A 13,840-nucleotide genomic window follows, 5' to 3' on the forward strand; every position below is an offset into this window, starting at 1 on the left:
ATATATTCCTTCCCATACACCACTATCCTCTCCTTGCACCTGCTGCCAGATGCTAGTCTAGATGCTCGATGCTAGAAATGGGAGGGGCCATAGCTGTGCCTCAAGCCCAGTTCATCATGCTCCTTATCATTGTGGGTTGCTGCTGGGTGTGAAACTACCTGCCCCCAGCATTCAAGGAGTGCTAGTCTGAGCATTCCTCCTCCCCCCTCCCAACCCCACCCCCTCACTCCACATGCACTTGTGCAGGAAAAGGTAAACGACATGCCTTAATTCTGTTGGGCAAAGGCAAATGTCCAAGAATATCTCGTGAATAGCTGACAAATCCCCTTGTGTTCTCTAGGTTATCAAAGATTTCAATACTTAATCTCCTAGGCCTATTTTCATCCTAGTTAAATAAATCAGACATTCTTATCTAATTTCCTAAGATAATAGGACTGGGCAGAGAATTTAATACATAATTTAACTTTTCTGCAGGCACCATTTTCAGCACATTTATCTTCCTTACCTGTCTTAACTGTAACTTGTCCCACTTCTGTAATTCTGTTTCTATTTTATGAAGAATGGAGTCTATATTCAAAGAACTCATCCGCTAAAGCACACTTAAAACAATAATTGCCAAATTCTTAAGTCCCAGTGATGTTATCCTTTTACCTACTTCTATTCTGTGGAGAAAATGTGGCAGGCTAGACCCTCTAGGTATTGACAGACACTGTTTTCAGTTTAATGTTCTGCTCTGAGATATAGCCAAATATAGCTGACAGTTTAAGAAGTTACAGAATGAAAGCATCTGTTTTCATTAAGTTAAATAAAATATCAGCATCAGCATTTAGAAGAGTTTTTTTTTCTCCTTGTGCACCTTGTTAAGTCCCCTGATTTCCCTCCTTCATTAACTCTGAAGAGCTCCTTTCAAAGGCTCAGCGGATAGAGTTAACAATGATGTCTATAGGAGATAACCCTACCTGGTGCCCCTTGAAATGTTACACAACTCAGAGATATTGTCTAGTGAGCACTGATGTCTGTTTTTTTTTTTAAAAAGGTACAGGCTTGTGATAAAAGCATTTGATTGGGATTCAAGGTCCTGGGTGCCATTCCTGACCCTCCCACAGACCCTCCTGTGTGATCTTGGGCAAGCCATTTTATCTTGGTGTCTATGTTCCACATCTGTAAAATGGGGATAATACGCCCTTTCTCCCACCCTTTGTTTCTCTTGTCTACTTGAAGTGTAAAGTCTTTGAGGCAGGAACTGCCTCTTACTATGTGTTTGTACAGTACCTAGCACAATGGGGACTTGATCTCAGATGGGGACTCTAGGCAATAATGTAGTTCACATAATAAATAATCCCACACTGTTGAGATCAATAGCAGTTTTAACACTGATTGCCATGGGAGCTGGATTGGACCTTAGAAAACACAATGATTCTTTTTTGTTTTTTGTTTCCATCTGAGCAAAAGGTAGCATAGCAGTCTCTTATTCCTGCCTAGGCATCAGCCACCAGCAACATCGGCAGGACTGTAAAGATCACTAATAATAGTTAACTGCTGACCAGTAAACCAGAAAGAGAAACTCATTCACTATTTTTGGTTTGTTTGAATAACATGGGGGCTATATAAAAAACCCAATCGAAATATTAAGGGATTTAGAAGCCAAAGTATATTCTTTGCTCTATCAAACTTAAAATAAGTCAGTTTTTACCTAAACAGTAACCCTTTAAAACCTATTTTAAATTAAATCCACATTCTGACAAATATCAAAGTAGGCTCCAGAGACCAATACCACTAACCAATGCGCTTGCTACTAGTCATGGCTCAGAGATTGTTCCTTTAATTAAAGGCATCCTCATTTTTTCACTCTAAAAATAAATGTTTAGATTATGTTACACTGGTGACCGGCTGGAGTGATGGTCTGTTCCAGTTACTTAGATTTTATACATACCTCAGCTACTCTTATGGCTTCCAGGATTCGGCTATCCTTTTCATTGTTCTTTTGTTTCTGTAAAGCTTTCCACACTGCATTCCTTAAGCCTTCTCGACTCGCATCCCCACAGAGTTCATTGCACATCACAACCAGATTGTAAACAACACCATAGCGAATAACCCAGAATAGTTCTTCACCTGCAAATAATTATATTTTAGCATGTGGTACATGTAACAATTTTGGTATCAGATGAATCTATTTTAGGAAGAGAAAAAGGAACAGAAACCCTTTATTAAATGCAGAGTTAATATACTACAGAAAAGTATGCTTTAGGTTTTTGCGGGAAGTCTTCCAGAGAGCTTGGCTTAGTGAATTCAGCCATCCTACAGGGGATACTTGATTTTGGAACAGAATAATCAAATCTCTTAGTTCACGGATTTTGTTGGCATATGTGAGTCTGACTAAGAAAACTATGTGTGGGGAGGAGTGGGGGTCTGGGAAAGGAGGGGAAAATGGAGTGGGAGGTATTGTCAAGTTAAGATGCCTAAGCCTGTTAATGGAAATAAGTCTCCATTACAGTATTCCAGACTTGCAAAATGATTTGATCTCAATGCACTATTGTTCAGCTCTTATGAAAAAATACTGTCGTTCTCTTTTCTGTTCGGAACAGAGGATGGAAGACTTCAGATAAGCATAAAAGCATTTAAAGTTTCAAAGGAACCAAACAAGTTAAATTAGAGTGGTTGCCCTGAAAACTTTTCCCATGTTGTCTTAAATAACACTACCTCCACATTCATAATGTCCCCTACACTCCCTTATAAGTAGTCTAAGGCTAGGTCTACACTACCCGCCTGAATCGGCGGGTAGAAATCGACCTCTCGGGGATCGAATTATCGCGTCTCGTTGGGACGTGACAATTGATCCCCGAATCGACGCTCTTACTCCACCAGCGGAGGTGGGAGTAAGCGCCGTCGACGGGAAGCCGCGGAGGTCGATTTTGCCACCATCCTTACAGCAGGGTAAGTCGGCTGCGATACGTCGAATTCAGCTACGCTATTCACGTAGCTGAATTTGCATATCTTAAATCGATCCCCCCCCCCCCCGTAGTGAAGACGTAGCCTAAGGGACATTTCAAATAATGAGGCAATGCTCACTTGCTATCTAGCAGCCTGGTCCTGCAGTATGCTGAGTACCTCCTGGAAGGTGCTCAGTAGCATGTTTAATTCCCTTTGAAGTCAACAGGAGCTCAGAAGGCTTAGCAACTGGCAGATGGTGCGGAGCACCTTGCTGTATCGAAAGCTGAGACAGTTTCTTATAGAAGGCAGTGCCACTGTGTATTCCTAGTGAACTTAAGGAAGAGGACTGGAGTATTTTTAAGGGAACTGTGCACAAAATATTCAGAATTATAAATATTAAATGAGAGTTGCCCTTGTTAGAACTGAGATTAATGTAGCATGAACTCTGGAACAAACCCACACTATTGTAGGCTGTGTCTTACAAACATAAAGTATGCATAGTTTGAAGCTATTGGAAATAAAAGTATTATTCTGAATCTTTTGGACACTAGACCACAAAACATTCAGGTCTACCAACACAAAAAACCATAACATTATAAGAATGAATGAACGTATATGCAAATGGTATTATTAAATCATTGATCAGTTCCAGCAAACACTACTGTATTTCCTATTTTTGAAGGTAATCATTGGTTTTGAGCACTATATCCCTTCACATGTACTTGGGGTCAAACACAGTTCCCAAAAGCAAGTCATGAGTTGTTTGCAGTTTGAGGATTATTGATTGCTAGGGGACAGCTCTGTTACCCAACTTGTTACTGTCATGGAGATCTGCAGCTTCAAGGTCAGCCTCAGAGAATTTAAAACTAGCACAAATGATATGAACCTGATTTACAAGATTCTGGATAATGGATAAGTCAGCATGGATAACAACAGGCACAAAACAGTGAGTCAGTGTAACTAAGAGCAGAACTTGGCCCAGAGACCTCAAGCAGAAAGTGTTAAGGGCTGAGGTACAACTAATGCACTTTGAAAACAGTGAGGAGACACAAATATTGTCTGAATTACTCCAATCCAGTAAGACCTTAAGTAGTTGCATTGAAGACCTTCAAAAGTAGATCTAAAACCAAAGCCATAGAGGACATTTAGTAGCCAGTGCCTTGTAAAGAAAGTATTCACTGAATCTGTTCTTTCAACCATGAATTATAAGGTGAATGTGTAAATAATATTGCACTAAATCAAATACAAGATATACAGAGAACCAAAATCATGGTGTGACTGATAATTATAGGGAGAGAGCACAAAACAAACACTGGAAAATTAATTAGATGAGAAAGAGATATTGCAAACCATAAGAATAAATAAATGACACCATGCAGGACCTATATACAATCCAATTTTGTTTTATAGAGAGTCTTTCATACAAACTATCCCAAAAGGCTTTATACATTGTAACCATGTTAAAATTAATAAATGAACACAGGGGCATGAGAGAAATTAAGAAATATAGGCAAAGGAAGAGGTACTATGTGTATTTACAAAAGATTTTCAACTAGAAAGAATACTAGTATGAGCAGAGAGCTACAGGAAGGTTGTTCCAGATGGCAGAAATTGCAGCAAAGGCTCCCCTGCTCAAGGTGGGCAGATTGCATGAAGGAACAGACAGGTCAAGTACAAGATTTAAAGAGGGTGTGGAGTAGGGACTTGAGAACAAAAAGGTCCATGAAGAGGCTGGATCAACTCCATGGAAGGTTTTAAAATTAAGGAGGTAAATTTGTAAATGGAATCCTGAAATGAATGGGAGCCAGTGGACTACTTAGCAGTTCTCTCCAAACTGGTGGAGGGTACTCCATGAGAATATAAACTGTAGCTTTTGGGCTTGATTCAACATCACATCTTACAAAGCAGCTATAAAAGGAAAAAAGAAAGGTAGATGAGAGGTTGGGATTGTCAAAGGGACAAAGTTTAGTAGTTTGGGTACATTAGCTATGGATTTATATACTTTATGGTAAGTTTAACCTTAGCTCTGAGTATCCAGGCATTTCAATTATTAATTTGCTAACTACAACTGAGTTTTCTCTGGGAATTCAAATTGCACATATATACTGCACACATACAAATGGTATGCATACACACAATTATAGCAGTTGCACTTAAGTTTCCTCCATTTGGAAAGATTCTACTGCTTTCAGAGACATTCCAGTTCTTAGCTGGGAAATCAACTGAAAGCAGAAATATCCCTGATAGTGGAAGAAACTTTTTGAGTATGATTGCTGTATAAATAAATATATTTAGCTACAAGCATCAGAGGTGGAGAAAATCACAGAAAACATATTTGTAAATATATTAGTCTAATTTCACCAATATCTGTTGAATAATACATTAGCTGAACAGTATTCAATCAGAAATAGAGCTTTGACCAGCTAATAATGGATAGCTTGGGGCTGCTGAGTATAGCTGATGTGTATTTAACCATTTTTTGTCAAAGTATATAATGTGTACCTTGAAGTCAATGGGGATATTCAAGGAACAGAAGTCCTCTCCCCCCTCCCCGTCCCCCCGGTCAGATCAATTTGCAGGATAGGAGGCTGTGTCTTCCTGAGTGTGTGCAGAATGTAGGTGCTACCATAAAGATGATAATTAATAGCAAAATACAATGGTGAAAATATAGCCATTACGTAGCATTCACTATCAATATATCTCACTTTCATAAAAGATAAGTGTTTTGCACAAACCATCTCTCTTTACAAGCTCTAAATCTTTGTTCAATGAGGAACAATATATTACCAGCACAACAGAAGAATCATCAGTCTGAATATGGTTTGCTCTAAAAGCCACAAGATAAATTACAAATAATAAAAGCATCCAGCCAACTATACTCCAACAAGTCACAATTCCTTTTTAAAAGCCATTGATGATTTAACAAGTGAGCCATATGGCTCTTCACTTGTTGATTTAAACTCTGCTACAGTCTTCTCAAAGAAGAATAGTTGTGAGAACTTATTGCACCCAAATGGCACACAGTTAATGCAATATATATATATATATATATATGAATTCTGCTTATAAAGACAGATGGCAGTATGTTAGAACTGTCATAAAAAGTGGACTGCAATCTAATAATCATGTCTAGACATTTGCTGAGAAACCTGACTGTTATAAAACTACTCATCCAGGTCCCCTGCAGCATCACAAGGCACTCTTCTGTTCTGCTTTGGATGACCTAGTGGCAGCTATCAAAAATGTTGCTTTAAATATATTGAAAGGAAATCTGTTCCTGACAGCTAACCAAGTGAATATTCTGGCAAAAATGTATAAAGCCCCAGCAACAGAAGTCCCTAACAAGAAAGAAAGAAAGAAAGAACCATTAGCCATTCAAGGGACCTGAAAAGAACCATTCTGAGTTTTCTGGTTATTCCATTTTCTGGTCTTTTAGTGTATTGTTAATTTAGCATGCACTGAAAACAAAAATGTCAGTGGTAATTCAGCAACAACTGTATCACCCCAATGCAATTCTAATGCAAGAGTCAAGACAATTACTATATCAAGTAAATTTTAAATGAGACACATTTTTCCCACACACGGACCTCTCTGAAAATGAGAGAGGCTGAAGTCTTAATCACTGTTTATAAATTCTGCTGCCTTCTGATATAACATGAGCACAGGCAAAATGGCAATTGATTTTTCTCTATGCCTTCCTGAAAGGCAGTTGTGCTAGCTTCAGCAAGTGTTAACTTTGTCACTTAAAAACTTTCTAGAAGTATTTTTACATAAACATTATAGGAAAAAATCCTAATATGCAATTAGAAAAAAAATGGAATGGTCCAGGAGATAAGCCAACAGGGAGTAAAGCAGGAGATGTGGATTTTATCCTGGCTCAGGAATTTACTTTGTGTGAAACTTAGGTAAATTAGTTACAATGAAATGTACTCCTATATTTATATGTACTCCTAGAGGAACAGCACCTAAACCCTCAAAATAGCACTTCTGAAAATCAGGTCACTTATTTAGGGACTTAAGTATGGATTTAGAAGCCTAACTTTAGGCACCCAACTTTTAAAAACTTGGCAACAGTTTACATTATCAAAAGGCCCGTAATCTCCACTCCACCCTGCAGAGATAAATAAATATATATTAAATCATGGAATTAACCTGATGTGTTCTGTGCTTGACTAGTTAAATACAGGTTTTTGTTAAATCCCATCCTATCCCCCCTGCAATTATATATTGCCTATTCAGAATGTAAACGCTTGGGGCAGGGAGTTTGTCTTCCCACATTTCTGTAAAGCACCTAGGAGAGTACTGACACTACCTAATTATATACAACAGTGATTAATAGTTTTAGCAACTGTTTGAACTGTACAGGAAAGATAGCAAATCGCTGTGGTATAGGCAGTGAAACTCAGTGTTGCAACATTCAGATCAATATTTTCCTAGACATTTGTTATTTAATTCTGACACCATTGCTGAAAGAAAAATGCAGCCACAGGGATTTTTAAAGGCAGCTGCATTTCATACAAGACTACGTACTTCTTAAGTCTAAAAAATTCTCTCAAAATTGCCATTATCAAAACAAAATATTTCACCAACTGACCCCCAAACAAATTCTTGTTGTGTTGTGTGTCATGCCAGGCAGTCAAGAGCAGACAAGTGATTGGGTTGGCCTACTTTTTTTTCGCCCCTAAATATTTTGATTTGGTTGGTCTCTGTTTCTTCACTTGTGGACGCCTGTGATTTTCCAGGAAGACAAGTTGGCTCAGAGGAATATTTATAACGGGACAGCTGAACTCAAGTCCAGGATTTGTGGCAGTATTCATATACCTGTCCTCACACAATCAGCAGTTATGAATATTTATAAAACATTCATGTGCTGACTGAAACAAATGACATACAGCTGGACTGACTGCAAACCTTAGCTGGAATAGATAATGATGCCCATATGAATGTCAGCTCTTGATCTGAGAACAACAGACTAGGAAAATACCTCTTCTGGCCATAAGCATTGCTAGCTGTTCCAATGAAATCTTCTACGGGGCTGCCAAAAGTGAGGCCAAGGAAAACATTGGGAACATGGAAAAAAGACACACCCAGGAGGAGCAGAGCCCACCCAACTCCATCTTTGTTGGACATCTTGGCAGTCTCGCTGAGTGGGCCCTTCCTGGACAGAGTGGATTGACACCAAGCCATGAGCACTGAGAGATATAGGGGACAACTGCATGCATAGTGTGGAAGCAGACCAGGCAAAGCCACTTTCGTCAGGATGGCAATGAAGCCCCCCAGCTGGAGGGAGGGGTTGGTTAGCAGGGGTCCTGCTGCTTCTGGAGATGGTGCAGGAGAGAGGAGGAGACAAGAAAAGAGTCCCAGCATAATCTAGCAGAGAAATGGCTAGCTAAGGTTTGAAGAACTGAGGTGGTGAAGAGAGAGCTGCTGTAGTGAAGCTAATGTGTTGAGGCATCCCTTTACCTACACAAGCTGAGAACTGGGCTAGGCTAGAACAGAGCTACCTTCTTGATGGTAACCAGTTGTGTGATTTCCCAGCAGCATCAGGAATACCGGATTGGATACAGAAAGAGACTTCCCACTGACTTGAATAGGAGTTTGTCCAAGTAAGACTTAAATGAAAACTGTGTAAGGATTTCAGAATTTGGCCTTAAATCACAGAGAGTTGCTATCACCCTCACTTTCTGAATGGTGAGATGGGAGAGGCTGCTGAAACTTATGGGAGGAGGGCTACTAAAAAAAATGTCTGTTATAACATAGTATGAAAAAAGTTGAGAATCACTGCCATAGGTATTTATAATGAGTTTTCTTTCTACATCTATTGAGATTATTATATGTATCTCCCCTTGGGATGACTTCCTCTAGATTGAATAGGTGTATAGTTCTATTGCTTGAGGTTTTGGCAGAGTCCTGGAAGGTGTAGTTGGCCATACCAAGTTGGAAAATTTTAACTAGGGGGAGATCAAGTGGGTCAATAGTCCTGTATATGTAATGTGTATATTAAAATACAAGTAGACTGTATATGCAGTAATAGGTTTCTGTATCATGGAGACATAACTGTTCTAGGGCTATGTTATGTGTATTACCACAGGGTGACAGTGTTTTTGGTTTGCCTTTTTCTCATTGCTGCTACTTGTATCTCTTCCTGAGAATCTGTCTTCTGTGGTGAAGGAACATAGTAGTATGTTTTGAAGATTTACACTGACTTAAGATAAATCTTTATATTCTACCTTAATTTCCTAAAAGTGCAAACCCATTTTATAACAAGAGAAGAAAAAACCCAATCACAATGTTCTCAGTTAATAGTGTCCAAAAGAAAAAAAAAGATTTGATTTGATTTGATTTTAGCATGCTCATTCCCCAGTTATGGTTTCTCTTGAGGATAAAAAAGAGGTAGGAATGTATAACTTTTGAAAAGGTCTACTCTTTTACTTTCAGAAATCAATGTGACACTTTTCTCTGGTTTTTATATCTTCCCTTGATCATGATTTTAGCCTTCAGGAGTCTCTATGTAGCAATCCTGGTGTAAATGCAGAGGACAGGCTCTCAAAGCTAGAGTTTAATAACCACTTCACAAGAGCTCTGCAATTGTTGCTATGATTGAAGAGACAGTGATGATGGATGGGAGACCTGTCATCTTCAGTTATTTTGTGAGCTACCAAAGGGTGTTCAAATCCAGATAATGTTGCTCCATGCCAGCTCAGGAAAAATTTGAAGGTTCAGCTTTTCAACAAAGTGGTAAGACAGGCATTGTGCCCTGTGTTGGGAACTCTGACAGGCCCAGTATCTCAGTCCCATCGTAAGCAATAAATCTACAGATGTATGTGTATATACTGTGTTTATATGGAGAGCCTCGGAATATCATCTCATCATGTCTAACTAGCTAAGCAGGGCCCAAGGTGGTCATTAGTTTGATAGGAGACCTCTAGGGAAAAACCCAGAAGCTGTAAGACATTCAGTAGATGTCACTCTTTGCCCTGAATGAATTCTCAAACAATGCCCTAACACTGTGTGATTATTGGTAGGGTGATATAGTGAGTGTCCTATTTATTTATTTATTTTTGGAAGAGACGTAAAGCCCATATTCTGATGTATGTTCATTAACAATTCCATGGTACTTTTTCTTAAGCACATAATTATTAGCTTAGAGTCCATCTGCCTGTTTCCAGGTAAGTGGGTTCAGTCAATTAGTCCTCAGGTTTCACTGTCCTTCAATGCACATTTTTGCCTAAATTATTCATGGGACGTGAACACTACAGATGGTCAGTTAGTTCTTATCAAATAAGAAGTGGTTCAAACCACAACACTGTTCCTGAACCTTTTAAAATCTATTTTTCTATCTACCTAGGCTTCCTTATCATGCCCTTCACTGTAGTATCTGAGTGCTTTACATGATTTGCTTGGTTCAACTGACTTAACCTTCCTCCCTCTTCCCCCCTCCCCCGATATATCCTTAAAAAAATCTATACCTCTAGTTTCCCCCAAAATTGAATCCAAAATCATTCGTATCCCCAGGTCAGGCCAGTTTCTCACTCCTTTCCAATACAAGCCTTGACCCTGACTCCCCCCATCTTTTGATCTCGTGTCTTTGCTGAATTCAGGCTGGTTCCTAATTCCAAATCTCACCCAGCTCTGGGGCTTCCCTGTGGAACGAAACATACATGGAAGTTCCTTAATGGCACCAGCAGTGATTGGTGTGTTGTGATGATACATCCCAACATACCAGAAAGGCATTAGAGAGGCAGAGGTTGTAACAGATCTCTCTTGTATCCCTCTTTCCTCAGTCCCCCGAGTTCAGTGCATTTCTTATAGTCTCAAAAGGAAATCAGGAAAAAAAAGAACAGTGAAGTTTTACCTATCCAGGTCAGATGTGCTGTTAAGAAGTTAATTTTTATAACGTTTTTTTAAGCCTGATAAGTAAAGGTGGTGAGGCTTTTTAGAATGTCTCCAAAATGAAAAATACATATATTTGGCTTTATTTTTATGACAGATGTCACTGACATTGCTATGTGGGAAGATCATTTAGGATGCATAGGACTATTAGAGAAATACTATGGTTAATAATAGGCTTTTTGTGTAATGCATTTTTTCCCTGAGCACATCTGACAAAAAGAAAAGGAGAATGGATTCTGAAAGCCATGACAAAAGGAGTCAGAGGACTACTACCTTTCCTAGGAGGAGATACAAAAAGAGACATACAAAGCCTTTTGATTGATCTGAGCAGTGAGCAAGTAACTTTGAAAGGGGGTTAAAAAGAGGGAGATGATCATTTACCTGCAATAAATGCATATCTGTGTACTATGCATAAGGTATAAATGGAGTAGTACAGTAGTGACAGAAAAGTGGTGGTAGGAGGAATGAAGGAGATTAATTTTTAGAGTTGAAAATAAATTAAAATATTTATACTCATTCAGATTTCATTGGCATCTGTCATGGACATAGCGTTCTCTGGGTAGCTAAAACTTCTAATGGTAACATGCTTTCTGAGTTATTGTAAATTCAGGAGAACTACTAAGAAGCATCTGATAAGATAAAAAGCATGTTTTAAAGTAATAATAATGCAAAGGGGTCACACAATATTATACTAATATATGATTTTTGGTCCATGAATACAATATTGTGAAGTGCTGTCCCGTAAAAACAAGTTTTATCCTGTATTTTTCTATTAACCTGTCCTTTATTTCCTTGAAAAGTATGTAATCACTCCAATCTACCATATGTACGAGGCTAAAAACTCAAGTATTTAGCCCAGATATGTGCACATAATATGCATATGCAACAGTGCTTCCATGACAGTGTGTGCAAGTCCTCCATTTGCAGACACTGATCCTGCAATTGCACATTCCAAGGATAATTAGGTGACCAGCCATTTCTATCTTTATCCAGTTTGTATGTAACTATGGTATAACTGTGTATGCAATCATGATATTTGCAAACGCAATCATGCAGTCACTTGTGTGCCCATATGAGTCATGTGTCCACATATTTAGACATCCAGATTATATATTAAACTGATGTTGGTAGAAAGAGAGAGGTTTTACTATATATTAATCTTTTCTGCACCCTATGCCATGTTTTCAGTGTAAAATAAATTAAAGGTGTTAAAGAATTGGTAATGGGTGATTTTGAGAGTTTACACAAAGAGAGAGGAGCTTCTGTTTCTAGTTTCTTATTCATTATTTATTTAATTTCTTGGTCACAGATAAGAATAATAATACTTAGCTCTTTTATATGGAGCACTTTTCATCAGTCGATCTCAAAGCATTTTACAAATGGAGGTCAGTATTATTACCTTTGTTTTACAGATAGGGAAACTGAGGCAAGGAAGTTTAAGTGACTTGCCTAAGGTCATTCAGCAGGCCATTGGAAGAGCTGGGAATAGTATACTGTATATTGTAATTTACCATGTAGTTACATTGACATTACAGTGCAGTTGTGCTTTGCTTTTGTTCGTTGATACCTGTAACTACCACTTATTCATCTAAGAATATATGACTCAGAATAATTACAATGTAAATACAATATAGTTAATACACCTGGATTCTTATATTACCTATATTAAATAGAACACCATAGGGCAAATAATAAGCAGCAAATTATCCCCAAATATTCAGGGAAGTGAAGACTGGGCATCAAACTGAGTTTTCTGTAGCTGAACTTTTTTCATGTGCTTACCATATTTGTAAAATTGGCAGGAGTATGTGTGTGTGGGAGGGGGTGGGGGTTCTTATTTGGTACTTACAGTCATGTGGATCATGTGACGGACTGTAGTGCAAAAGGTCAAAAAAACTTGCTCCACTTAATTCTTCTGGATGCTTAGGTGGTTTTGTACAATCACAGAATCCAAGAAAAGCTGTCTTTTGTAAATCTGAGGTAATACCACTTAAACAAATGTCTCTGAGCACAGTGGTGTATATGTAGCCTATTTCCCAGCGCCAGGATGATAGATTTTTCATGCAGTTGTCTTTCTATTAGTAGAAATATAAAACTTCCATCAAATACCTAGAGAGTCTGTGACAAAATCCAAGTTCTAACAAAAGAACTGTATACTATACAATAGGAGCAAAGTCGTATACTATAATCTAATGTCATATTTAGTCACATTAATGCCCCAGAAGTGAGTGCATAGTATAGCAGAGGAAATAATTATTCACCAGACATGCATAGTGGTTAAAGAATAGGAGAGTTACGCTTCCAGATGTTTATTCTATTGAAATAACTGGTCTGCTCATTCTATCCCCATCTCAAAATACTGTACTAAGAATAGCATGACCTTCAGTTTTAAATAGTAAAGAAAATAAATGCTTTGTTTCTATCCAATTTAGTGTTTGCAACAAACACATTTTCTTGCTACATCTAAATTAGTACTGTTGTTACCTGCTTCTGAAGAGACACAGAGCTTGAAATAAAATCTCTCACTAGATCCATTAAAACCTTCAAGCAGGACAAGTTTAATTTGGCAGCCTCTCCAAGGACCAACAAACCTAATACAGAATCCAACCTAGATATTTCAAGACAAAAAAAAAAAAAACTTTAATACAAAATAAAATAATAATGGATTTTTAAAATATTGGCTAGCCAGAAGCAATTAGTGTCCTGGTTTGCTAGAACCAATTAGTGTCAATAAATGCAGGCATTTGTTGGAGCCAGTTAACATCAAAGTCTAGAGAGCAAGTGAAAGTGTACCACAGATTTATGGAGATTTAGTGAGTTTAATGTAAAGGTCTGACAATACCCAGGCCCTGGAAAAGCACAAACTTATCACATTTCTTTCTGGATCCACAGTAAAGGCAGATGAACTACCTCTATGCTTTAATGGTGTCTTAGTTCTGTTACACCTTGACATCATTCATGGATTGAACATTTTGGTACTGGTAACAAGTAGTTCACTGCTAGATCTTAAAAGTAC

At 38.2% G+C, this 13,840-nt stretch overlaps 1 protein-coding gene across 1 annotated transcript in view; it reads right to left on the reverse strand.

Moving 5' to 3' along the window:
- TMEM232 (transmembrane protein 232) overlaps positions 1-13,840 on the reverse strand; it is a 119,342-nt gene that overhangs the window by 49,301 nt on the left and 56,201 nt on the right. Inside the window, exons 8-10 of the mRNA XM_026649212.1 lie at positions 13,309-13,432; positions 12,674-12,899; positions 1,934-2,112 (exon numbers count right to left, since the gene is read on the reverse strand). Of these exons, the coding sequence (XP_026504997.1) occupies positions 1,934-2,112; positions 12,674-12,899; positions 13,309-13,432 (529 nt within the window). The remainder of the gene's footprint in view (positions 1-1,933; positions 2,113-12,673; positions 12,900-13,308; positions 13,433-13,840) is intronic.

Source organism: Terrapene carolina, unplaced genomic scaffold (genome assembly GCF_002925995.2).
Source record: "Terrapene carolina triunguis isolate 2854851 unplaced genomic scaffold, T_m_triunguis-2.0 Scaffold69, whole genome shotgun sequence".
Classification (NCBI taxonomy): Eukaryota; Metazoa; Chordata; order Testudines; family Emydidae; genus Terrapene; species Terrapene triunguis.